The sequence below is a fragment of the Ursus americanus genome, chromosome 14 (genome assembly GCF_024610735.1).
Source record: "Ursus americanus isolate L20-20 chromosome 14, mUrsAme1.1.p, whole genome shotgun sequence".
In the NCBI taxonomy this organism is placed as follows: domain Eukaryota; kingdom Metazoa; phylum Chordata; class Mammalia; order Carnivora; family Ursidae; genus Ursus; species Ursus americanus.
Window position 1 is genome coordinate 40556065 of NC_142140.1, and position 26135 is coordinate 40582199.

Consider the following 26135-nt stretch of genomic DNA (forward strand, 5'->3'; position numbering starts at 1 on the left):
ACTGGACCTGCTGATGGCTCATGGTTCTGAATTGCTTTAATTTGGTTTTTCAAGTTGATCCGACAGTTGTGTTTTTAAGAAGTTTTAGTGGTGTATTAACAACTTCCTTTTCTTTTTTTTACACCCCTCTTCTTTTCCTTATTCTCTCTCCTCAATCTCTCTCCTCAATCTCTCTCTCTCTCTGGATTAAAATTCAAAAAGATTTCTTCTTTTTAAGTTTTTACTACTATTTTAATGTACTCTCATCTACTCATTCATTAGTAGTGATACGCAGAGAGCTGCTTTACTGAGCCACCCTTTATTTCGGGACTGTTTTGTCCAGTCCGATTTGCCATGGATGTTAATGTAAAAGTTCCCAGTACCTGGAGGGAACATGATAACACTTTCATATTGCTTTTTTAGAGTCTCTGGGCTCTGGGGAGAAATTTAGTTGTACAACACCGGTTGGAACACCAGGCTTATCAGTTCTTGTTCTTGCTACACACTGATACTCAAACTTTTCTCCTCTTCTGTGTTTGAGAATAGTGAATAGTAAATACAGAGTGAGGACAGAATGGCTGAGCTACTGTTTACCCTGAACATATCCAAGAAAACCATAGTATCCTTACACAATAGTACATTTTTTTCTCCTGCAGGTGGAACCTGTCCAGTGGCTGGTTTTTCTTTTAAACATGTAGTTGGATCAACAGGTGTTGTCTGCACTTACACAGAGGCTCCCCAGCAGTGCTGTTTACCACTAACACCTTCTATTTCTTTCATTTATTTATTGGTATTAATAGCTTAAGAATATGAAGTGGATTTATAACCAAAACCAGTTAATTTTTTCCTAATAAATACATAAATCTGGAAGATTTGTTAAGGTCTCTGGTTCCCCCCCATCACACGATTTTATTAGACAAATGTTTTACACAGGCAGCATCCCAGCTATTTTAGATTATTTTTAGACCGCCCGCTTTTATTTTAAAAACACCTTATTTGATATGGTCTCTCATCAAAGCACAGTTCTTATATGGAATGCTGCAGGTTATTATCTGTGGTTATGTTCAGTTCATTGTGTTATTACAGATTTTGGAAGCATAGTTTCAGTTTTGCAAATAACCAATGTGGAATCTACACATTGGATGAATAAATGCAGTTTGAAAAAAGACCTTGAATTGGTAGACATGAAGGCTAATATTAGGCTTTATATTAGTTTTTTGAAAAAAAATATTGCATGAAATAAAGATAATGGAGACTTGTCTGAGTAGATTTCATTTGTAAACTGTGTGAGGAATTCCAGGTGTGTCACCTGAAAATGAGTCACCAGTTTAAGAAGCCACAAAAAGCTAACCTAGTCCTTCCATCAGCTTGATTTATTTAGGTCTTTAATTTCTTTCAGCGTGTTTTATGTTTTCCAGCATGTTGATCTTACACATTATTATATTTATTCCTAGGTGTCTTATTTTTGTGGTATTTTAAATACTTTTTTCGTGCTCGCTTCGGCAGCACATATACTAAATGCTTTTTTCAAATTTAAAACTTTTCATTGAGGGGCGCCTGGGTGGCACAGCGGTTGAGCGTCTGCCTTCGGCTCAGGGCGTGATCCCGGCGTTATGGGATCGAGCCCCACATCAGGCTCCTCCGCTATGAGCCTGCTTCTTCCTCTCCCACTCCCCCTGCTTGTGTTCTCTCTCTCGCTGGCTGTCTCTATCTCTGTCAAATAAATAAAAATTTAAAAATCTTAAAAAAAAAACTTTTCATTGAAATAAAATTGAGTTTTTCCATTACATGTCTATCCTTGACTTTGCTATAAACCTTTTAGTTTCGGTATCTTTTTTGTAGATTTCTTTGGATTTTTCTATATAAACAGTCATGTGTATTAATGAAAGACAGTTATTCTTCCTTTTATATATGTATGCTTTTTATTTATTTATTTTTGCCTGATTGAGATTTAATATAATTAGGAAAGCTATCAAATCTGTCTATTTTCTTGGGGCACCTGGGTGGCGCAGTCGTTAAGCGTCTGCCTTCGGCTCAGGGCGTGATCCCAGCGTTCTGGGATCGAGTCCCACATCAGGCTTCTCTGCTGGGAGCCTGCTTCTTCCTCTCCCACTCCCCCTGCTTGTGTTCCCTCTCTCACTGGCTGCCTCTCTGTCAAATAAATGAATAAAATCTTTATATAAAAAAAAAACTATTTTCTTATGTACTGTATAATCATTTTCATTATTTTTTTTAAAAACCCATCTAAAGAACAGTCACAGGTTTCTGATATTGTTATGTATTAGTTCCTTATTACCTGATGCTAAAGCTCTTGGTTTTTTTCTGTTGTAGGCCCTGGAGATGTACAAGGATGATTGGAACAAAGTGTCTGAGCATGTTGGCAGTCGTACCCAGGATGAATGCATCCTCCACTTTCTGAGGCTTCCTATTGAGGACCCATACCTTGAGAATTCGGATGCTTCCCTGGGCCCCTTGGCCTACCAGCCTGTCCCTTTCAGTCAGTCAGGAAACCCAGTTATGAGCACTGTTGCTTTTTTGGCATCTGTGGTGGATCCTCGTGTGGCATCTGCTGCGGCAAAAGCAGCTTTGGGTATGGACATTCCTGTACCATGTCGCCAACACAGTAGTTTCAGATAATGGTTTAGTACTTTCCTTCATACACATGCTGGCTCAGATTTAAATAAGTGTTATCAGCTGCTGTGTTCATTTCAGTTGTATAGCAGAAAATCAGACATTACCCCTCTATGTTATATTTAAAAGTATTATAATATTTATTTTTTTAAAGATTTTATTTATTTGAGAGAGAACATATGCACAAGTGGGGCAGTGCAGGGGAGAGGCAGAGGCAGAGGGAGAGGGAGAGGGAGAAGCAGACTCCCCGTTGAATTGGGAGCCTGACTCGGGGCTCGATCCCAGGATTCTGAGATCATGACCTGAGCCAAAGTCAAATGCCCAACTGACTAAGCCACCCAGGTTCCCCTAGAATATAATAGTTTAAAATAAAGAGCGTTTGTTAAGAATCGGAGGGGCAAAGCAGAGTTTTTGTGGTATATTTTGTGATTCATTTGGACGTTGACATAACCAGCAAAAGAACCATTTAACATTGTTGGATTTTATTATAATTAGAACAACATAGAATTGTAGAATTTCATTAGTGTATATGACCATCTCATTTGGCGTTCTTGTTTTGCTGGGATAGATAAGACTGAGTCCCCAGAAAGGGCACTGTATGCAAGACCCTAAGGTATTGGATTTCCTAGTGGTTTACGTTAAAGCAAATATTTGTGCAAAACCAGGTCACACTTCCATTTTTATTCTTGAACAGAGGAGTTTTCTCGGGTCCGAGAGGAGGTACCACTGGAATTGGTCGAAGCTCACATCAAGAAAGTACAAGAAGCAGCACGAGCCTCTGGGAAAGTAGATCCCACCTATGGCCTGGAGAGCAGCTGCATTGCAGGCACGGGACCTGATGAGCCAGAGAAACTTGGTGAGTTATGGCTGTCCCCAAGGACAGGGCAATAGATGTCGTAGTTTTCTATCAGCCTGCTAAAATAAGCGGGTTTGTTTGCACTTTTTAAGTGAGAACAGGGCGCCTGGGTAGCGCAGTCGTTAAAGCGTCTGCCTTCGGCTCAGGGTGTGATCCCGGCGTACCGGGATCCAGTCCCACATCGGGCTCCTCTGCTAGGAGCCTGCTTCTTCCTCTCCCACTCCCCCTGCTGTGTTCCCTCTCTCGCTGACTGTCTCTCTGTCACATAAATAAATAAAATCTTTTTTTAAAAAAAAATAAATAAAGTGAGAACAATGATTAGTATCAACTTGTCCCTTAAGATTTGTATATGATTTTTTTTCTCTTACCCCTTCCTTTTATGGTAGATAGAATTTAAAGGTTTTCTAAGAGCTGTTAATAACATCACAGTTGTGAAGTATCTGATGCCAGCTTTTAAGATTTATTTATTTAAGTAATCTCTACACCCAACTGGGGCTCAAAATCAAGACCCCGAAATCAAGAGGCATACGCTGCACCAACTGAGCCAGCCAGGTGCCTGTGATGCCTGTTTTTAGATCTAGGTTTTGAGCGTTTGAACATAAGAATACTGAAAGGACTTTCGTGATTATTTTAATTTATACATTGCTGGGTAGGTTTGAGTTCGTTGTTTTTTGTTTTTTAATAGAGGTAAAATTCATATAACATAAAATTCTCTATTTTAATCACTTAAAGGTATACAGTCTAGTAGCTTCTAGTACATTCACAGGGTTGTGCATCCATCACCACTAACTCCAGAACACTTTGATCACCCCAAAAGATAATCCCATACCAGTTAAGTGGGTGTTTCCCATTTCTTCTTCCCTCGGCCCTGGTAACCACTCATCTGCTGTCTGTCTCTGTGGATTTGCCTATTCTAGACATTTCCTGTAAATGGAATCATACAGCACTCGGGCTTTTGTGTCTGACTTCTTTCACTTAGCATAAGGGTTTCAAAGTTCATCATTTGTAGTATAAGATCACTACTTCATTCCTTTCTGTGCTGAATAATACTCTTTCAGCGGATACACCACATTTTACTTATCCATTCATCGGTTCATGTACATTTTTATTGTTTCCGTTTTTTCACTATTTTGACTAACGCTGCCATGAACGTTGAGGTGTACAGCGTATTTTGTGAACATAGGTTTTTTGATTCTCAGTACTTAGGAGTAGGATTATTGGATCAAGTGGTAATTTTATGTTTAGCTTTTCGAGAAACTACTCAACTGTTTTCTGTAGTGGTTGTACCATTTTATGTTTTTACCAGCAACATATGAATGTTTTGACTTCTCCACATCCTCACCAGCACTTGCCCCCCCCCCAAAGATAAAACCGGAGTGTTTGTAAAGTAGTTTTCATTTGCATTCAATTTGGGGAGTATTGTCATCTTAACAATATGAAGTCTTTCAATCCTTGAACACAGGATGTCTTTCCATTTATTTAGATCTTCTTTAATTTAAACATTTTTTTTGAGGTTCTTGGTCTTGCATGTTCTTGGCACCTATTTTATATTTCCCTTAGTTAAATTTATTCCTTTGTATTTTATTCTTTTGAATGCTTTTGTGAATGAAATTATTTTCCTGATCTTAAGGGGAAAGTGTTTCATTATTAAGTATGATGCTAGTTGTTGGATTTTCCTAGGTTCCTTTTATTAAGTTTAGGGAAATTCCCTCTATGCATAATTTGTTTGAATGTTTGTATCCTGAAAAGGTGTTGGAGTTTGCCAACTGCTTTTGCTGTATCAACTGAGATGACCATGTGGTGTTTTTACTTTTTTCTTTAAATATGTTGTATTAATTGATTCTTGCCTGTTGAACTACTTTTGCAGTTCAGGAAAAATCCCACTTGATTGATTATGGGAATATTCCACATAATACTCTATTGGATTTAGTTTGCTTCTAGTATTTTGTGGAGGATTTTTGCATCTGTATTCATAAGGGACATTTGTTTAGTACTTTTCATTTTTTGTGGTAACTTTATCTGGTTTGATATCAGGGTAGTACTGATCTCTAAGAATGAGTTAGGAATTGTTCTTTATTTTTTTGAAGAGTTTGAGAATTACTGATGCTCAGTCTTATTTAAATGTTTGCTGAAATTCATATAGGAAGCCATCAAGTCCTGATTTTTTTTTTTAATGTTTTTTAAGAACTGATTTAATCTGTTTACTTGTTACAAGTCTGTTTAGGTTTTCTGTTTCTCTTTGAGTCAGTTTTGGTAGTGTGCATCTTTCTAGAAATTTGTCCATTTCATGTACACTGTCTCATTTGTTGGCCACACACACATACAAATCATAACAACCAAAAGTGGAAACAACTCAAATGTCTATCAGCTGATGAATGGGTAAACAAAATGTGGTGTTACGATGGAATATTATTGAACCATAAAATAGAATGAACTGTTGACATAATGCGACCTCATGGATCATCCTTGAAAACATGGTAAGTGGGGGAAAAAAACCAGTGAGAAGAGACAATCTATTATTTAATTCCAATTATATGAAATATCATGAACAGGCAGATTTATAGAGACAGAAAGTAGATTAATGGTTGCTTAGGGCTAGGAAGATCAGGCAAAGGGGGATGATAGCTAAAGGGTATAGAGTTTCTGTTTGAGATAATGGAAGGGTTTTAAAATTTACTGTGGTAATGATTGCATGTATCTGGGAATATACTAAAACTCATCTAACTGTACTCTTTTAATGGGTTGATTATATGATATATGAAGTATATCTCAGTAAAGCTGTTTTTTAAAAAGGTTTATAATATCTTTTTACATTCCTTTTTATTTCTGTAAGGTTGATAGTAATGTCCCCGTTTTCATTCCTGATTTTAGTAATTTGGTCCACTTTTTTTTTCTTCATCAATCTAGCTTTAGACTTACTGATTTTACCAACTTCTGATTTCAGTGATTCTTTCTGTTGTTTTTCTGTTCTCTGAGTTATCTCCAGTATAATCTTTATTCTTTACTTCTGCTCGTTAAGTTTGTTTTCTTTTTTCTTTTTCTTTTTTTTTTTTTTGAAAACTTATTTATTTGAGAGAGAGAGAGAGGTTGGGGGGTGGGAAGGGGGAGGGGAAGAATCTTAAGCAGACTCCCCACTGAGCCTGGAGCCCACTGTGGGGCTTGATTCCACAACCCTAAGATCACGTGAGCAGAGATTATGACCTGAGCCGAAATCAGGAGTCATGCTCAACCAACTGAGCCACCCAGGTGCCCCTAAGTTTCCTCCGCTTTTTGATATTTCCTTACTTTGGAGGATGGGATATTGATTTGAGATCTTTCTTCTTTATTAATGTTGACTTCCATAGCTATATAAATTTCCCTCTCAATACTTCTTTTACTTTGTTCTGTAAATTTAGGCATATTTTATTTCTGTTTTCATTCTTCTCAAAGTATTTTGTAATTTCCCTCTTGATTTCTTCTTGGACCCATGGGTTGTTTTAGGAGTGTGTTGTTTAGTACATACCAGTTAGTGAATTTTTTAGATTTTCTTGTTACCAATTTCTAATTTCATTCCATTGTATTCAGAAAAGATAATTTGTGTGGTTTCTATCTTGTAAAATTTACTGAGGCATGTTTTATGTCTAATATATTGGCCTGGTGAGTATTTCTTTCACATTTTGCTGTTTTTGAATGGCATCTTCTGTGTATGTTTGGTTGGGCTGGTTTGTAGTGTTGTTCAAGTTGTCTACTTTATCATTTTTCTAGTTGGTCTATCCTTCATTGAAAGGATGTCTTGAAATTTCCAAATATTATTGTTGAGCTGTCTATATTCCTTCCTTCAGTTCTGTCTGGTTTTGCTTCGTATATTTTGTTAGTTGCATACATATTTATAATTGTTCTTTCTCATGAATTGGCCCTCTTTTTGGAAAAGATTTATTTGTGTGAGAGAGGGAGAGAGAGCACGAGTGGGGGAAGGGGTAGAGGGAAAGAGACAAGCAGACTCCCCACTGAGCAAGGAGCCCGATGCAGGACTCGATCCCAGGACCCTGAGATCATGACCTGGGCCAAAGGCAGACGCTTAGCCCACTGAGCCACCCAGGTGCCCTGAATTGGCCCTTTTATCATTCTATAACCTCTTTTTCTCTTTAACCTTTTTTTTTTCCTAAAAGTCTATTCTATCTGATAATGACATACTGTTCCAGCTCTCTTTTGGTTACTGTGTTTGCATGGAATATTTTTTTCCATTAATTTACTCTTCAATGTATTTGTGTCTTTGAATCTAAGATATGTCTCTTTTTTTTTTTTTTTTTTAAGATTTTATTTATTTATTCGACAGAGATAGAGACAGCCAGCGAGAGAGGGAACACAAGCAGGGGGAGTGGGAGAGGAAGAAGCAGGCTCCTAGCGGAGGAGCCTGATGTGGGGCTCGATCCCATAATGCTGGGATCACACCCTGAGCTGAAGGCAGACGCTTAACCGCTGTGCCACCCAGGCGCCCCCTAAGATATGTCTCTTACAGACAGTATATTGTTTGTTGAATTTTAGGATTTTGCACACTTAGGTTGTACCTTTGGTTCTGCCCTGCATAGCTATAGCACTTTCAAAAGCTGTTTACCTTAGTTAGCTCTGAGTTCTTTCATGTGTGACAAGAAAGTGATGGTTAGGTACTCTCTATAACGTACTGTATAGTTATGCTAGTTGGTGGTATTGGACAGATGACATTTTTGCTATTAAGGACTTTGGATTATTTTTTTTTTAATTTATTTATTTATTTATTTGACAGAGAGAGACAGCCAGTGAGAGAGGGAACACAAGCAGGGGGAGTGGGAGAGGAAGAAGCAGGCTCCCAGCAGAGGAGCCTGATATGGGGCTCAATCCCAGAACGCTGGGATCACGCCCTGAGTTGAAGGCAGACGCTTAACCGCTGTGCCACCCAGGCACCCCTAAGGACTTTGGATTATGTTTATTTAATTTATTATGAAGAGGAGTAAAATTTTAGGAAAGTGGCTTCATAAGCAATACCTGGCTTCTCAAATGGCAAGTGTTCTATATGTTAAAAGAGGCTTAATTTTCACACCTCGGTAAAATATTTTATATACAGTTATCAGTGGTGTATTCCCAACATTTCTTACTGGTTCATTTTTTCTTTTCATTTTGAAACAATTTCTGATGAATAACTCAAGTTAAAGGTTTCTTGCTGCCACCTTGCCAAATTCCATCTCTGTCTCAGTTGTATACACTTTATTAACTATGCTTCAACTGCAGTCATTTTATTTTTGTGTCTTTCATTTATTCTTGTAGAATAAAGGTTATGTGAAGTAAAAAGTAATACTGCCAGGCAGTACTCCACAGATGACACCATCTGACCTCCAGGTGCTCTGTTCTGGGTGGTTCAGGTAGCTCTCAGTGAGGTCTCTACAAGCATAAAATCTTACGGTCTCCATGGGTTGCACAGGTCCTACCCCTGGTGTTCCCTCTGCTTTCTTAAAAGTGTCAATTTAGCAGTCTTATTTTGCAGATATATCTGGAAACATTTTCAGATTAATCAAACCTCTCACTTTTAGCCCTCAGAGCAAATTATTGACCTGTTCTTTTTTTTAAAAGATTTTATTTATTTTTTTGAGAGAGAGAGAGAATGCGTGTGCAGGAGGGAGGAGGGGCAAAGGGAGAAGCAGGCTCCCCGCTGAGCAGGGAGCCTGATATGGCAGCCTGATGCGGGAGCCTGACGTGGGACTCGATCCCAGGACCCTGGGATCATGACCCAAGCTGAAGGCAGATGTTTAATGACTGAGCCACCCAGGCGCCCCTATTGACCTGTTCTTAAGAGAGTATCCATAGTATTTCTTAGTTTGAAAACTCACTTATTTTTCTGTCTTAGATGGACACCCAAATTAGCAAGCCAAGCCGCATCCCTCTTGCTTTTTATTGATTCTGCACCACCAGGCAGTGCCCAGCTCAGGCGGGGGAAGCCTGGGCCTATTGAATGCCTGGGAAATGTCTTACTTTCCTTGACGTTTTTGTGGTTTTGGTTCATTTGCAGGGTCCTTTGGTTCCCTGTGGTTATGGAATTGAAAAGGGTTGGCACAGTCTTCTTAGTTTGATTCAAAGAAGTTTCTGTACTTTGCAAAATCAGGGACAAGTTTCTACATGTAAATCTGTTTTTAAAATTTTGGTAGATGATACCATAGAGCATTAGGGGTTAAGAAACAGGTTGCAAACTTAGCCATTTCTAATTTAACAGGACAAAACCAAAATCTAGCGACCTCAGTCTTTGTGGGGTCCTTTTTCTGACTCAGTAGTGAAGGTATGGTTTCCACAGTATGCAAAGCTTGGATCCGACTGCTGCAAAGAGCACTGGTGGTGACAGGGGATGATTCTTTGAATGGCACGGAAAGTAAACTTCATTCATGGTAGCTGGAAGTAGCCTATGAGAAAACCTCTCTGAAGTGCAGTGGATACTCACTAGTTGTAGCAACAGAATGTGGGTCCTTTTACCATTTAATAAGGGCAAAGGAAAATACCAGTATAGTATGAATAGTTTGGAATGAGTTGTAAATAGAATTGTAACTTAATGCAGGCCTATGATAGTTAATGTGATTTATGTTGGGCTGTGACTGGTAGAATAAATTAGGAGACAGCAAATGGTTCTTAGGGTGGAATTGGTCAGTAAAATTGTGGCATGAAGGCAAGAGCACACCTCCTTTCCTTCTGATAGGGGGTTAGGGAGTTCAGGGAAAGGACGTATCAGTTTTACTTTTAAACTGACACTTGATATAACAAAATAGTGCCACTGATTTGAAATAGAATGATGTAGGATTTTCCTTATCAAGATAATTGTACTTGAATGGGAGATTGACATACTTTTTATTGTTACACGTAATTTACTGTGTTGTCCGTGTTAACTTACATGTATTAACAGTGGTGAAATGACAATACAGGAAAAAATAAATAAGTTTCCTTGTGAAATACAGGACTCCTCTTGGATTTCTCTCAGTAACGTATCTAACTTTTCATTGTGGGTTTGGAATGGGGGGAGTGTTTGGTAAAATCTGAAACACCTCTTATTTTCATTTTAGGAGACTTCTAGGAATTCTTGAGGAAATGAGTGCTCGCTTCTCAGAAGGGACTTGTCATTTCATTCTCTATAACTCTAGTCATTCACCAATATGTACTGACTTCTCTAAATCTGTATGGTTTTTTGTTTCTGTTTGGCCAGGGACCATTCTGGGAATAAAAAAAATACTGATATTTGAGATCTTTTGTATTTAACTAAAAATATTGCCAGGTTTTATTTGCCCTGGGTTATAGGGGAAGGTGAGGGAAGTTAAGAAATGAAAAGAATTTTTAAACATTTTTCAGAAGTCGCTGGAAATCAGCATTTCTTTGTGACACGTTTGTATAGGGGTTTTCTGACCGGTCTTTTGAGGGTTTTTTTTTTTTTTTTCTGGATAATCCTTTGGAGGAAGTGGCATTGTTTTTATTGTAAAACCAAGGAAACTAAGTTTTATCAGGTTGTATAGGCTTGTGAGAATCTGGTTTAAATTTTGAACCTGAATCTCTGGTCCTAAAGCTCAGCCTCTTTTTATTATGGCATACTGCCAGAAGTAAAATGTATTGGTATGTCTGTGTATTTTTCATTCATTGAACAAGGATCATTAAGACCTTAGCTCCATCGTACTGTCCTTATATCCTATGGGAAATACAGTAGGAAGAGACCCAGGTCCCCTTGAAAATCTGTAGGAGCTACATAAGGAGACAGGCAAATGTACCAGGAAGAGCACTGGGTGATTCATCTCTACGAGATCAAGCGCTTAGAAACCCACGCCAGAATTTAGTCAGAGTGATTCAGTGTACGAGCCTACACCATGTAAGCGTTCTTGAATGGGAGGTCAGGCTTAATCTAGAGTTGTTGTTGTTTTTTTTTTCCTTTTAACTCCTGGGGATAAATAAGACTGTAAATGTGTTGTGTTACCTGTCATTTCATTGTGTTTTAGGTGCTAGGGTACTGGTGAGCAAAACAGACCAAAATCCCTGCCTGCAAGGATTGTATATTTTCAAGGTGGAAAATGAAATATGTGATACATAAAGCTTAGATTGTGTAAATTTAATATGTATAAAAAGTATGTTGGCTGGTAAGTGGTATGGTGAAAATTAAAGCAGGATTCAGAAGATAAGCATCAAGTGTGTGGAATTGCAGTTTTCAAAGGTCAGGAATATGTTACCAAGAAAGTGACCTTCGAACAAAGATGTAAATGAGGCAAAGGAATCGTCAGACATCTAAGGTCAGAGTGCTGTGGGCGTTGGGAGCAACCATTGTACAGGCCCCTAGACAGGAGCTGCCTGGCATAGGTGAGGAATAGGAAGGGGAGATTATGGACAAGTAGCTGGATTGCACGGTAAAGGTGGTTATGGGAGATGATGAGGGGCTTATGAGCCATTGTAAAGTTTTAATTTTTACTCTAGGTGAGGTGGAGCCAGTGGGGCGGGGGGGTTGACCAGAAGAGTGTCAGGGTCTGACCTATATTTTTAAAACTCATTCTATTAGGTTGAGAACATCACTTGTCTAGGAGTCGTTAAGTTGATGTATTTTTCAGAGAAGTTAACGTGATATATTTGAATATCAAAGATAATTTTTTTTACCGCATCACAAAAGCTTTTATTGAACACTTTATTAAATTTTTCTTTACTTGACCTCAGGTCTAAACAAAATAGCTTTTCTGATAACCTGTTTACTTGTAGTCAAGCATCCTGAAATACTGATAGGATAGCACAGTGAGATTTCATGTGCCTACCAGTTAGGTGCAGGTTCAACTTTGCCGTATCTATCTATCTAGCAATCTGAATGTATGATTTTTATTTTGTTTTTGGTGAACTATTTCAAAGTAAGTTGTAGACATCATGAGTCTTTGCACCCTAGGTAATTCAGCATGCGTCATCTTGTAGGAGTAAGGACATTCTCTGTATAATGATCACGGTATGGTGGATCTTAGTCCCTTTTGAGGCCAGCAGCCTTTCCTCCCCCAGGGAATTAGAATGTATGTGCATATTCAAGGGTCTGTCGAAGACTTATTTACTGTAACCCCCATTTGTATTTCCTGATCTCAAGTATTGGTTTTATTTTTTTAATTTTTTGCCTCTGAGTAGATTTACTGTCTGTATCTTAATTTTGGTTTAGAGAAATTTGAAAGATTAAGTTAATCGATGCTTATTCCTTACAATTGACTATGTATGCTATAGGGCTATTGAATCGCAAGTAGAATGTTCAGAGAAGATTCTTTTATATCAGTAAGTGGATTGTCCACCGAGCTCCTTAACACCCTGTGGAATACGCACTGCAAAGAGTATATGTTGAGCCATTTGTCCCAGCTCTGTGTAGAAGAGCTCAATTAATCACTTCTAGTTTTCAGGAAGGTTAAAAACTAGTCTCTAGTTCATCAGGTGGTTAAGAAGAGCATCCTGACAATAATGTCGAAAGGGTCCCTTTCTAGGAACAGGAAGCCCAGAAGTGACGTTCTTGTTCTTGCTTCAGATACTATTCATCACTTATAAATAGCCTCATTCTTCTCATCACGAGGATTTCCATAACATTTTAAAAATCTGGCACTTCTAGAACACCATGTGTGAAAACATGCTAGGCTGGTGAACCTAAGCAAACAGTGGAACAGTATTTGATCATGGGACTTATATCGTGCAGGGTGGCTTCTCTCTTCTCTTTGTCAATATTCTATTTGAAGGGCTCTTTTAGATTTCAAGAGGCAGAGAAGGATAAGAGTCACTTTCCTGAGCAGCTCATAATTGGACATCTAACCTCTAAGGACTAGTTAATGCTGGCTCGGATTTAAGTAACTTTCCTAATGACCCATATTTATTAAATGGTAGGATATGTATTTTTAGGAAGAGATTGGCTTCCATTATATAATTATATAATGCCTTTTGGGGACTTTTATCAAATTAGGCCTTTCGGTTACTTGTTAGAGATCTCTTGCTGTGGGCTACTATGTAAGACATAAATAATACCCTCTATTCGGGGCACCTGGGTGGCTCAGTCACTTAAGCATCCAACTCTTGATTTCAGCTCAGGTCATGATTCCAGGATTGTGAGATGGAGCCCCGTGCTCAGTGGGGAACTGATTCTTTCCTTCTCCCTCTCCCTCTGCCCCTCTCCTCTCTTGCATATGCTCTTTCAAATCAATCAATTGATCGTCGATCAGTCTTTTAACAAAAGCAATACCCTTGCTGGGCTACGCATATGTGGAAAAATTATTCAGTGTTCAAGGTTTGGAGACATAATGAAGCATACATATATAGTATTGATTGTTCAGGGAGGACTTGGTACGGGAAGTGCTGTAAGAGTTAGCATAAAGGGACGTGTAGGTTTAGACTGAGGAAGACTTCACAAAGAAAGGATTTGAGCTGAACAGTGAAAAGGAGGTTTAGGATACCACTGAGCCAGAGTAGAGCAAGTTTTCGGTTCTGCAGAACAGTGTGAACAAAGGCACAGAGATGGTAATGGAAGGTTGTGCGGAGCGTGGGACATAAACCAGGTTAGCCGCAACCCAGAGTTCAGGTAAGGACGTGGGGAGATGAGATGCACAGCTAGATGGGAGCAGAGTGGCAGAGGGTGGTGCAGGCTGGGACTGTATATTGGCAGTTCCGTGGAACCCTTGAACTGTACTACAGGGAGTGACATGGTCCGTTTCCCGGAAGGGCTGACTGAGTTCCTGCCATGGGCCTTACTTTATTCTCTGTTCCCTGAGAAGACACAAATTATTGGACTAGCAGCTCTCAAACTTTTTTGGTCTCAGGACTTCTTTATGCTCTTTAAAAATAATGAGGGAACCAAAATGCTTTCATTTATTTGAATTATATCTGTTGATATTTACTGTATCCAAAATTAAAACAGAAACTTTTAAACCAAAACAATACACGGGTGCATGTTCCTGTGGCTGACTTCATGTGTCATGCAGCCTCTGGAAAGCCAAGTTCCACACTTGGGGGAGAGGAGAGTGGAAAGGCAAATAACGTCTTTTTGTTGTTACAAAAATAGTTTTGATCTTGGGGACATTTCTGCCACTGAGGGCGGGGGATTGGTACCTGGACCACACTTTGTGAATTGCTGAATTAAACACTTGCCCTTGAAGAATATTCAGTTAGTGTGGGGAGACAGTATAAGTAGGTAGGTAGGAAAGGTAAGCAGAGAAGAAGGAAGGGAGGGAGGGAGGAAAAAGACAAAATACAGTTACAGACAGAGGCACATGTGAAGGAAACAGTTATGCTTGGGTCGGTTAGAGAAGGCTTCAGAGGAGGTAATCTTTTAAACAATAAGGAGAAAGGATAAAAGGATGAAAGTGTGTGACATATTCTGGAAATACTACCAAGAAGTCTGTGGGGAGCAGGTACTGTGGCCAAGTGCAGCCATATAGATGTGTGTGTGGAGGGGGTTGATTTTGAACGGCTTTTACCCTCTGGAAACCAAGAAGTCTCCAGGAAAGAGATATAACAGGATTCAGTCTGTTTTAGAAAACCTGCAGACAGTTTACAGATGACGTGCAGGAAATGGAAGAGCTTCCACCAAATAATCGTAGTTCTTTTCCACAACGCATCACTACTTATTTGTAACTCACTTTCTTATTTTTGCAAGCATTTTGTTCTTTCCTTCAAGCTACCTTTCCCAGTTCTTTCAGCTCTTAGGAGACAGGTGCGGTGCCCATGAGAGGACAGTGTGGTGGCCTGGTGGGGGGAGGGGGTAGGAGCTCAGCTCTCCTGGAAGAGTAGAAGAGACATACAGCTAAAGTAGGTTTGGGGGCGCGGGGCAGATGTGGAGGCAGAGGCTGGAGTCGGTCGGGGGATCGGTGTTGTATCTGTGGGAGACAGAACAGGAAATAGAATGGAATCCGATTGGCGTTACCATTTCTTGTTTCTAGTCTCTGAAGAAATTGTCATCTCGTGGCTGCCAGCTAAATTGCCTCTCAACCTTGGTTGAGCTTCATTCGAAAGTCCAGTAGGTGTATAGATAGTTATCTATTGCTGCATAGTCAGTTACCACAAAGTCGGTGACTTAAAACCGGTTATATTTATTGTCTCGTTGCTTCTGGGAGTCGGAATTTGTGCATAGCCTAACGGGGTCCTCTGGTTAGGCTGTCACGAGGCCGCGCTCAAGGTGGTAGCTGGGTTGTGTTCTCATCTACTGAGGAATCCACCTCCATGTTCCCTCCTGTTGTCAGAATTAGTTTACTTTTGCTTGTAGAACCGGAGGCTGCAGCTCCTTGCTGGCTGTTAGCTGGAAGCTGCCCTCAACTACCCGAGGCCCCCCACTGTTCTTCAGCATCTGGGCTTCCCCACCATAGCAGCTTGTGGCGTCAGGCCCGCAAGGAGAGTCTCTAGAGTGAGTGTAGTAAAGACAGGGCCTTATATAACTGAACATTCCATCCCCTCGCCCTTATTCTGTTGGTTAGAAACACGTCACAGATGCTGCTCGCACTCAGGGGAAGGGGATTGTGCAAGGACATGAAAACCCTGAGTCAGGGATCAGTGGGGCCACTCTAGAATCTCACCACCTTGGTAGCCATTCTCCCGGGTTCTGGTCACAACCCCTGTTTGTCAGTGTCCCTCAATTCCCAACATTAAAGTTAAGACCTTAAGGGTTAGAGATGTCCACAGTATCTGGATTCATAAGCAGGACTGTCACAGCATGAACTTTCTGTCACAAGGTTTAGCAAACATACCGGATTGGGAAGGACCTTTGGAAGTTCAGGGCAGAATGAGAATCCTCTGTTGGTGTCACTGAGGCAGTGCTAAGGGCCATGGCAAGAGCTCATGTTAGTAGAGAGAGAAGACTTGGGTCCAGTCCACTGAATTTGCTAATAACATTACTGTCGTTGAGCACTTACTACGAGCCAGGTGTTATCATTTTGCATGGAATAATTCGTTTAATCGTTAGCATTGCACTTATGCAGAAGGTACTATCATTGTTCTCCTGTTGTAGATAAGCAGACTGAGGCATCTGGCAGCTAAGTGGCTTGCCCACAGTCACTTGGCTAGTAAATTCAGGGACAGGATTTGAACCTAGACAGTCTGGATCCAGAATTCACCCAGAAAATTTTGGTTGTTAGACTAAATCCAGGTTGTCACCTGCTTTTATTTAGACCAGAATATATAAGAATAGTTTTTACATTTTTAAATGTAAAAATCAAAAAATCAAAAGAAGAGTAGTATTTTGTGACACATACAAATTATAGGACATTCACGTTTCAGTGTCTATAAAGTTTTATTGAAACATAGCCACACTCCTTCATTCCCAGGCTGCTTTCACGGCTTTGACTTAAGACTCACGTGGCTTGCAAAGCTGGGAATAGCTACTCTCTGCCCTATGCAGAGCTCTGGTCTCTAGCATAAGGTCTGACTTATGAACTATGATGTTGATAGTTTCCCCTGGCTGACAGGGCATCCTCTCAGTGCAGTTGTGTGTCAAAGGATTTTGTACAATGTCCTCCTTTGTATGTTTGGCGTTGGCCCACTAGTTTGTTTTAGGTGCCTTCTTGCTTAAGTTTGGAACTCTTTTTTAAATTCATTCTAGTATCTTCTTCATTTATCTCCACAGACATGGGTCAGACCACACATTTGTAGGGACGGATTATCAACCGCCTAGTTTATAGACATCAACAAGACGACATGGCATATGGAAAGGGCTGCAGCCTCTTAAGCGTTTACGCTTCCAACCAGAATTCAGACCAAAGAGAAGCTGTTGTTTTGTGTTTCTTTTTCCAAGAAGATGTCTAAAAGCAGCTTGAAAAAATGTTTTGTAGGATAGAAACCACTTTACATACTCCTCCACATGGCATCTTGAGGAACACACAACTCCTAATTAACTCTTAATAGACATCTCATTAAAGGTCTCAGCACTAGCCGCAGGTTTCTCCCCTTTAACTGTACCATCATCATACAAATAGGTATTAATGTCATGTAACCATTCATCATGGACTCATAGCTGATTAAAAGAGTTAATATCAAATGTGACTTGCCTTGTAATAGACAAAGTGAGTGTGTGATCTTTTTAGAATGTGGAGCTATAGGTTGTGGGTCGTCATTTAAAAGCAGATTATCTTTTTAAAAAAATGTACTGCATTCCTCCCACATTAATACTTAGTCTGTAATTAAGCTGACTCAGCAAAGGTGGCCTAAGGCCCATTCAATTAACAGTAACTTGTGAAGTTAGGTTTTTTTTTAAATACCCCATCTGTGTTTGGTTTTTGTTCAGATTTCTTCATTTTTATAGTTTAATGTGTCTTAATGCATGCTGCATATTTCATCTGAACTAAGAATTAGAGCATTAACTGTAAGATTCATCTCTGTTTCTTCCTTCTCACTTTCCAACCGCCAGCACTGACAGTCCTATATTTTGAAATACTGTTCTACTTTGTAAATGACTTTCATCTCAAACACATACTGTATATGTTAGGTGTAATTTTGTTTGTTTGTTTTAATAATTTATTTGTCGAGAGAGAGCGAGCGAGCGCACAAGCAGGGAGAGAGGCGGAGGGAGAGGGAGAAGCAGGCTCGATCCCAGGGCCTCGATCCCAGGACCCTGGGATCATGACCTGAGCCGAAGGCAGACGCTTAACCCAGTGAACCACCCAGCGTCCCAATTTTTATTTGTCTTTAAACTTTATAAAACATGGTTTATTTTTACTTCTGAGACTGTTTTACTCACTCTTAGGTGTTTAGGGCACATCCACATAGCTACGTTGTCCAGGTAGGCACAGTTCAATGATTTCACTGCTGTGAAATAGTCTTTTGTGTGATTGTAACCCACTTTAATCATCCGTTCTTCTGTTACAGGGTGGGCAGTTTGGGTTGTTCTTGTTTGTTCTGTCTCAAACATGCATGTCCAGTCTTGGATGTACCGCACAGGGTACCTCTGCAGGGTTTCACTGAGACACCGCACTCCTCCAAGTGTGCTTGGTGGAGCGGTCGTCACATTGAGACAAGGCGCTGGCATCACTCAGCCCTCTGTTTAAATTGGTTGTTACTTTTTCATAAGGTGATTTTTTTGGTAGAGGAAAGTCAGAGAATTGAATATTTTGAACATTGAATCTTGATCATTCTTGTGTAACTTCTTATTTTGTTGTGGACTAATCCTGTGAGTTGTAGGGTTTTAGGAAATTCTAGTTTTTTCCCCAAAGTGAGTGTATCAGTTGACACTTGGACCATAACACTTGATCATGTACTTCTTAGTGTTAGGTTCTGCGGATGTAGTGGGTATAAAATCACATTCCATTGTGGTTTTATTTTTTTTTTTAACTTTTTAAAGATTTTATTTATTTATTTATTTGAGAGAGAAAGCCCAAGCAGGGGGAGTGGCAGAGGGCAAGGGAGAAACCGGCTCTCCGTGGAGCAGGGAGCCTGATGCGGGGCTCAATCCCGGAACCCTGGGATCATGACCTGAGTCAGAGGCAGACACTTAACAGACTCAGCCACCCAGGTGCCCCTCCGTTGTGGTTTTAAATTACACTTCTCTGTAACTCATTTGAGTATCTTCTGTTTACTGGGCATACACACATCATTCTGAACACAACTATTTTTTCTTTTGCTCACTTTTTAATAGTTTTTATGGTTTCCTTTATAAATCTGATATGCAGCTCTAGTTGTTGTGCTGCCTCTGTTTTCTCCTGTTTGGTTACTTGTTCTTCCTTTTCGGCATCTTTTAATGAAAAGAAGTCCTTGATTTTAATAGAGTGAAGTTGGAGCATGTGGGTGGCTCAGTCGGTTAAGCGACTGACTCTTGATTTCGGCTCAGGTCGTGATCTCAGGTTGTGGGATAGAGCCCCACGTCAGGCTCTGCTGAGCATGGAGTCTGCTTCTGATTCTTTCCCTCTCCCTGTTCCTCCCCCCACTGACGTTCTCTCTCTCTCTCAAACAAGTAAAATCTATTTTAAAAAATAGTAGAGTGAAGTTAGTCCTTTATGATTAATATGAATATGAATGTGATGTAATCACATGAATAATATGATTAACACTTTTTGTGTTGTGTTACAAATATCATTCAGGTTTTGTTTTTTTCACATGTCTTTATCTAGAATTGGTTTTTAACATATGGAAATGTGGTTGCTTCTGTATGTTAATTTTATAGCTAACCACCTTGCCCTGTGATTATTTCTAGTAACTTTTCGGCAGATTCTTTCAGGTATACAGTTTTATTCTCTGCAATCATAACTGCTTGCTTCATTTTCTTAATTGACTATTTTGGGCTACAACCACTATGGCAGCATTAAAGGGACATAGTAATACTGTTACTGTGTCCTGCTCTTGATTTTAGAGGAGATACTGTAGGCATCTCTCCAGAAAGGATGACATTTATTGTAGGATTATTGATAATAGTCTTCTGGGGGCTCAGGAACTTCCCTTGTGTCCTTGGTTTTCCAGGAGCTTGTCATGAAAGATACTGAGTTTTCTCAAATACTTCATGGGTGTGTGTGATCAAATAAATCTATAGGCTCATAAATGTTAAACTATCTTTCTGATACTGCATATTGATTTGTCATAATGTAGTGCCTTTTTTATACACTGCTGTATTCTGTTTGCAGATTTTTTGCCTAGGAGATTTTCATTTGTGATTATGAGTGAAATTTAGCCTAATGGCTCTACTATACCTTATCTGTTGTCTGTATCTGATCTGTGAATCAGGGTTATCCTGGCCTCATAGAATGAATGAGGGGGTATTCTCTCTTCTGTTCTCTAGAAAAGTTTAAGTAAGTTTGTAATCCTCTGTTCCTTAGAAGTTTTGTAGAATTCCCCCAGTAAAAACACCTGGACCTGTAGTGATTTGGTTTAAGTTTTTAAATTTTAATTTAATTTAATTTAATTTTATTTTTTATTTTTGTTATGGGACTATTCAGGACTTCTTTTTCTTCTTGAATCTGTTTGGTAAAATACATTTTCTAATAATTTGTTCATTAAATTTTTCTGTTTGGCATAAAGTTTTTGGGAGTTCTTTGTCACTTTTGTTTTGACTTTTCCTTATTAATAGTTATGACCTTTCTTCCAGTCCTTACACAATTAATTTGTGCCTTCTTTTTCTTTTCTTGACCTGTCACATCGATTTATCGACTTTCTTATTTCAAAGAACCAAGTTTGGGGTATATTGAGTCTCTCTGTTGTATGTTTTAACTCTGTCAGTATTTTTGTTTTTTATTTCTTTGATTTTTATCCTTGTTATGTGTTTCTCTGTACCTTCTTTATTCTGTTGTTCTTTTTCTGCTGCTTCTCAAGAATATAGAGCATGTAAACATCAAGCATGTTTTTCTTTTCTGATGTAAGTTTAAGAAGCCTTTACATTTCCCTCTTCATGCTATTTTTACTGACTCCCAAAATTACATTTCTAAGCACAGAGAAATTTATCTGTATATTTTGAACTTCTAATTTCATTGCGTTGTGGTGAGAAACCTTGGGCTGTATGTCATTGACTTTTTGAAATTTATTAAAATTTGCTCTTCGACTTAATTTGTGATCAGTATTTTTTAATGTTACATGTGAGCTTGAAATTAAATACGTATGTGTTCTCTGATTGGTTGGGATAGAACCATCTTGCTGCATTTACATCCACTGTTGATCTTAATTGAGTAAAGTATATTCAAATCCCCCACTGTGAGGCACATTTTCATTTCTGTCCTGCCTTTCTGTCAGTTTTTGCATTATATAGTTTGACACTCTTTTATTAGGTTCCTAAAAGTATGAAAAATTAAAATTTTCTGGTGAATTAAACCTTTTCTTCATTACATTGTCACCCTCCATTTCTAATAATGCTTTATTGATGCCTGTATTAAGTAATAGTACTATGAAAACACCACCGTTCCTTGGATTTGCTTTTGCCTGGCTTATCTTCTTTTATGCTTTTGTATTTCCCATTTTTGTGGTCTCTGTATGGATCATTTCTTTAGAGGTATTTTATAGTTTTGTACTTTTCCTTTTACCTGGTTTAATCTGTTTCCCTTGACTTTATTTCTAGAAAATTTTTTGATCCTTTGCATTTTTAAAAAATCTCTACACATCTCTAATGCTCTCTTTTTGATCGTAGATCTTTATGATTCTCTCTTTTAATTCTCTGTTGCATCGATGGCTGTGCTAGATTCAGGATCTGGCAGATCTCATCTTGGCAAACCTTGAGTGCTGAAACTGTCCGATAACGTTTCTGCTCAGTATTAGTGGCTTCCTCTCTTGATGTTTTGCTCTTTGTGAGCTCAATACTTGGACGGCTACAATTGGGATTGGAAAAACTGTCTGCAGGGGATTTTGTTTCTCTTGGTAGCCAGGGGTTGCCACAGGCTTTAGATCCGCCCACGGCCGACTGTAGAATCAGGCTTCCTTTCTCTGCCCTGGACCTGGTTAGTCCAGGGCTCAGCTTCCTGATGCTGAGCTACTTTAAGCAAATGTGTCTAGGTGTGACCTTGAGTCTCCAACTTTCCAGATACTTGATCCAGGTGCAGGATCCAAATATAAACCCTGGCTCCACTACTCCCACACTATGGCCCCACTCCTGGCACTGTAGTCTTTTGGCATTTTTTGGAAGGTGGTAATCTTCCACCTTATGTGAGATTCGTGATATCCCAAACTATCCTGTCCCCCCGCGCTCCTGGTCAGTCAGAATTCTGGACGCAAGGTTTGCTTCCATCTGCAAGAATTAGAGCAGGAGGGATTTTCCTGTTCAGTAACTTCAACACGATTAGTTTTAAATATGTTTGTTTAAATATGTTTTAAGTATTCTCACTGAGGACAAATGCTATTAGTCTTGTCATTTACAAGAGAATAAAATTCAAATTAAAACTGTAGGATATTTGAATGTTTTTATTTAAAACCACAGCAAACCGTCATTATGTGTGAAATATTTGTTTCTGTATAAAATTCTAAAACCAAAAATATTTGTCTGATTGTATTGTCTTTGTTTTTAAAATCTTCATTAACTTCTTAGCTACAGCATATAGTTAAGACTCCCTTAGTACCACATTCAGGGCTCTTCCTCATGAGCATTATGTCCGTCCTTCTGATCTCTCCCCTCTGTCCCCACTTTCCTAGTCATCACCAAGGACTCCCATTTTCCCTGCACCCTTGAGTCTTTCTGTCTCTTCCCTTGAAATATCCTTCTCTGTACTTGTACCACCCACCCCCAGCCCTAGCCATGTCTGCCTAGAAAGCGCTTGTGTAGCGGTGTATTCTTCCCCGACTGAAACAGTCGTGTCCTCTGTCCTTCTCACAGCGTCTACTACATTCACATCTGTGATGGACTTGTTCCTTTGTGTCTTCTCCAGCCAGAATGTGATGCCCTGGAGGTTCAGTGAATATCTAGCTCAGCATTATTTCTCCAGTACCCGACACAAAATATTCAAAATACATACTCATTAAGCATTGATTAAATAGTTGTAAATTATTTGGGGCTCTTTTTTGCTTCTTTGTACTTAAAATTTTTTTGAGGTTTTCATTTTTATACATGTAGTAAAAACCCTCAGTGCACAGCTCCATGCATTTTCACAAATTAAACACATTCATGTAAACAGCCCCAAGATCAAGAAACAGATCATTACCGGCACCTCAGGCACCCCCTTGAAGCCACTTTTTGTCTGCTCGCCCCTTCCCTGGTTAATGGCTGTCCTGATTTCTAACACCATTGATTACTTTCATCTGTTTTTGAACTTTGAAATTAATATAAAGTCTGTGTTTTATGCCAGACTTCTTATGTCAACCTTACAGTTGTGAGACTTGTCCATATTATTGTGTGTACTTGTTTTTCAAGCATCACAGCTATATGATAGCTTTTATCTTTGTTCCATATTGTGTTACTTGTTCTTGTTCTTTTGCTTGTAGAAGGGGCTGAAGAGGAAAAAATGGAAGCAGATACTGATGGTCAGCAGCCTGAAAAGGTGAAGTCTGTGTGTTTGAATTCTCCTACAACAGAAAAGACACAGAGAGAGCATGACTTTCATAGCATAACGGTTTGGGTTTATTTTGATCTTTGATCCCTTTCAGGGAACTACAAATGATTCTATCAGCCATTGGACTTTGCTGGTTTAAGATATAATTCTCACAAAGCCTAACCTATGACAGTTTTCACTTACTTATTCAGGGAAGATTTATCCACTCCCCAACCTCCTCTTTTATATCTCTTTCAGGCACAGTTGGGAAAATGAATACAAAATTATGGTTTTTATGAATATTGAATTACAGGGTTTGGTCCTGTACTTGTGCCAGAAGAGAATTATAGAATATTAAGGGATTTGTAGGAGAGTTAACTGCCAGCAGGAAAATAATTAGAAAAGTCTTAATGAGAAGGTGATATTTGAGGTAGGTTTTAAAGAGCCAGTAGCACTATTAACGTTGAAATTGAAGCGGAGCGGAGGGACTCAAAGATCCCACTGGCAGTGAAGGAGAGATGCTAAAGCCAGTGTGCAAAGGTACCATCAGAGTGCCCCCTGGGTTTGTGACCAATCTCGGACCCGAGAAGCTCCGAGTGCACGTGAGTAAGGCAGAACAGGACTTCATAGCCTCTTCGAGATCAGGGCACGTCATTTAAAAATGGGCAAAGGACCTGAATAGACATTTTTCCGAAGAAGACATCCAGATGGCCAGCAGACACATGAAAAGATGCTTAGTATCACTCATCAGCAGGGACGTGCAGATCAAAACCACAGTGAGTTGTCACCTCACGCCAATCAGAAAGGCTAACATCAAAAAGACAGCAAGTGTTGGCAAAGATGTGGGGAAAACCAACCCTTGGGCACTGTTGATAGGAATGTAAATTGGTGCAGGCACTCTGGAAAACTGTGGAACTTCCTCAGAAAGTTAAAAATAGAACTACCGTTAAGATCCAGCAGTTCCAGTAGTGGGTATTTATCCCAAGAAAGCAAAAACACTAATTCAAAAATATTTAGGCACCCCTGTGTTCACTCTAGCATTATTTATAACAGCCAAGACATGAAAGCAACACAAATGTCCATTGACAGATGAATAGACAAAGAAGAAGTGGTGTGTATCTCACACACACACAGGAATATTATTACTCAGCCATGAAAAAGAATGAAATCTTGCCATTCCCAACAACATGAATGGACCTAGAGGGTATTATACTAAGTGAAATAAGTCAGACAGAGAAAGACAGCTACTGTTAATATTTAACTTATATGTGGAATCTAAAACACAAAACAGAAATAGACACATAAATACAGAGAAAAAGCTAGTGATTGCCAGAGGGGAAAGGGGTTAGAGAGATGGGCAAAATAGGTGAAGGAGGATTAACGTACAAATTTCCCATTATAAAATAAATAAGTCACGGGGTTGAAAAGTACAGCAGAGCGAACATGGTCAATACTGTAATAGTGTATGGTATATGATGACACTAACGATTTATCGTAGCATTGTGTAATGTATAGAATTGTCAGATCGTTATGTTGTACACCTGAACCTAATATAACCTTGTATGTCAACTATACTCAATGAGAAAAAGGTAAGGTGAGGAGCACATGATGAGCATTCATTCACTATATGAGTGAACATATACAAGCTGGGATTTAAGGTCTTGATTGCATGTGTTGTTTTAAAATTGTATATAGATGAGGATGAGGATAATAGTAAAACTATAGTTCTTATACTGTTCTAAATATTATGCTTTATACTTTACACTTATGCCTTTATTAATACATCTGGTTCCTAAACAGTCTCATCAAGTCAGTGATAACCTCTTCATTTTATAGACAATGTTACATGATTTGTCCGAGGTCACAGGGATTTCAAAATCCATAAACGAAACCAAATTCCGACCGGAGGAATTGAAGTTTTTAGTCCCCAGAGCATAATCACTGATGCCCTGTTGTGGCTCTTCCCAAAAACCATTAGCAAATGACTGTATTAAAGGGCTTTGTCAGCTTTTTTATTTTGGCAGCATTCCATCTTGCTTCTCTGTTGATCAGTTTAAATGCCCTTGGTCCTTTTGGACAGGTAGTCGATAATTCATTTGTTTATTTTTGAAGCCTGTCTCTGTTTAACCAGTAAGTAATATGCATGAATTTCCATGACATCCTTTGGACACTGTGACCTGGCTTTATAGCAGAGGGCAGAGAGGGCAGGGACTGTGTGTTTTGGAGGCATATTGACATGTGAGCACTCAGGTGTTGAGGAAGTGAAAGGTATTTCTTTGAATTTATGAATTTGCTTTCCAGCTCTTCTCTCTAAGGCCCTTCTGAACCTACTTCATTTCCTGCCAAAAATAGTAGAGGCTTTTGTTACTCTAAGGTAATGTCACTTGTCGAAGGACTGTTTCTGCTCACTCTTCTGTTCTCTTCTTTTGTACCCCTTTCAGGCAGAAAACAAAGGGGAAAATGAAACAGACGAAGGCGAGAAAGCACAAGACGGAGAAAATGAAAAAAATAGTGAGAAGGAGCAGGACAGTGAAGTTAGTGAGGATACCAAATCAGGTAATTTGACGAAACTCTTTAAGACTTGATTTTTTATATATTTATTTATTTTAAAGATTTTATTTATTTGAGGGAAAGCTAGAGGAGGGGCAGAGAAAGAAGGAGAGAATCTCAAGCAGACTCCCCACTGAGTGTGGAGCCCAGCTCGGGACTTGGTCTCATGATGCTGAGATCATGACCTGAGCCAAAATCAAGAGTTGGATGCTTAATCAGCTGAGCCACCCAGGCACCCC

At 39.3% G+C, this 26135-nt stretch overlaps 1 protein-coding gene across 4 annotated transcripts in view; it reads left to right on the plus strand.

Moving 5' to 3' along the window:
- Window positions 1-26135, plus strand: part of SMARCC1 (SWI/SNF related BAF chromatin remodeling complex subunit C1) — a 169530-nt gene that overhangs the window by 91138 nt on the left and 52257 nt on the right. For all 4 annotated transcript variants that reach the window (XM_087867088.1, XM_087867090.1, XM_045778834.2 and 1 more), the window contains 4 exons: window positions 2311-2569; window positions 3305-3466; window positions 23300-23355; window positions 25788-25902. In XM_087867088.1, the coding sequence (XP_087723214.1) occupies window positions 2311-2569; window positions 3305-3466; window positions 23300-23355; window positions 25788-25902 (592 nt within the window). The remainder of the gene's footprint in view (window positions 1-2310; window positions 2570-3304; window positions 3467-23299; window positions 23356-25787; window positions 25903-26135) is intronic.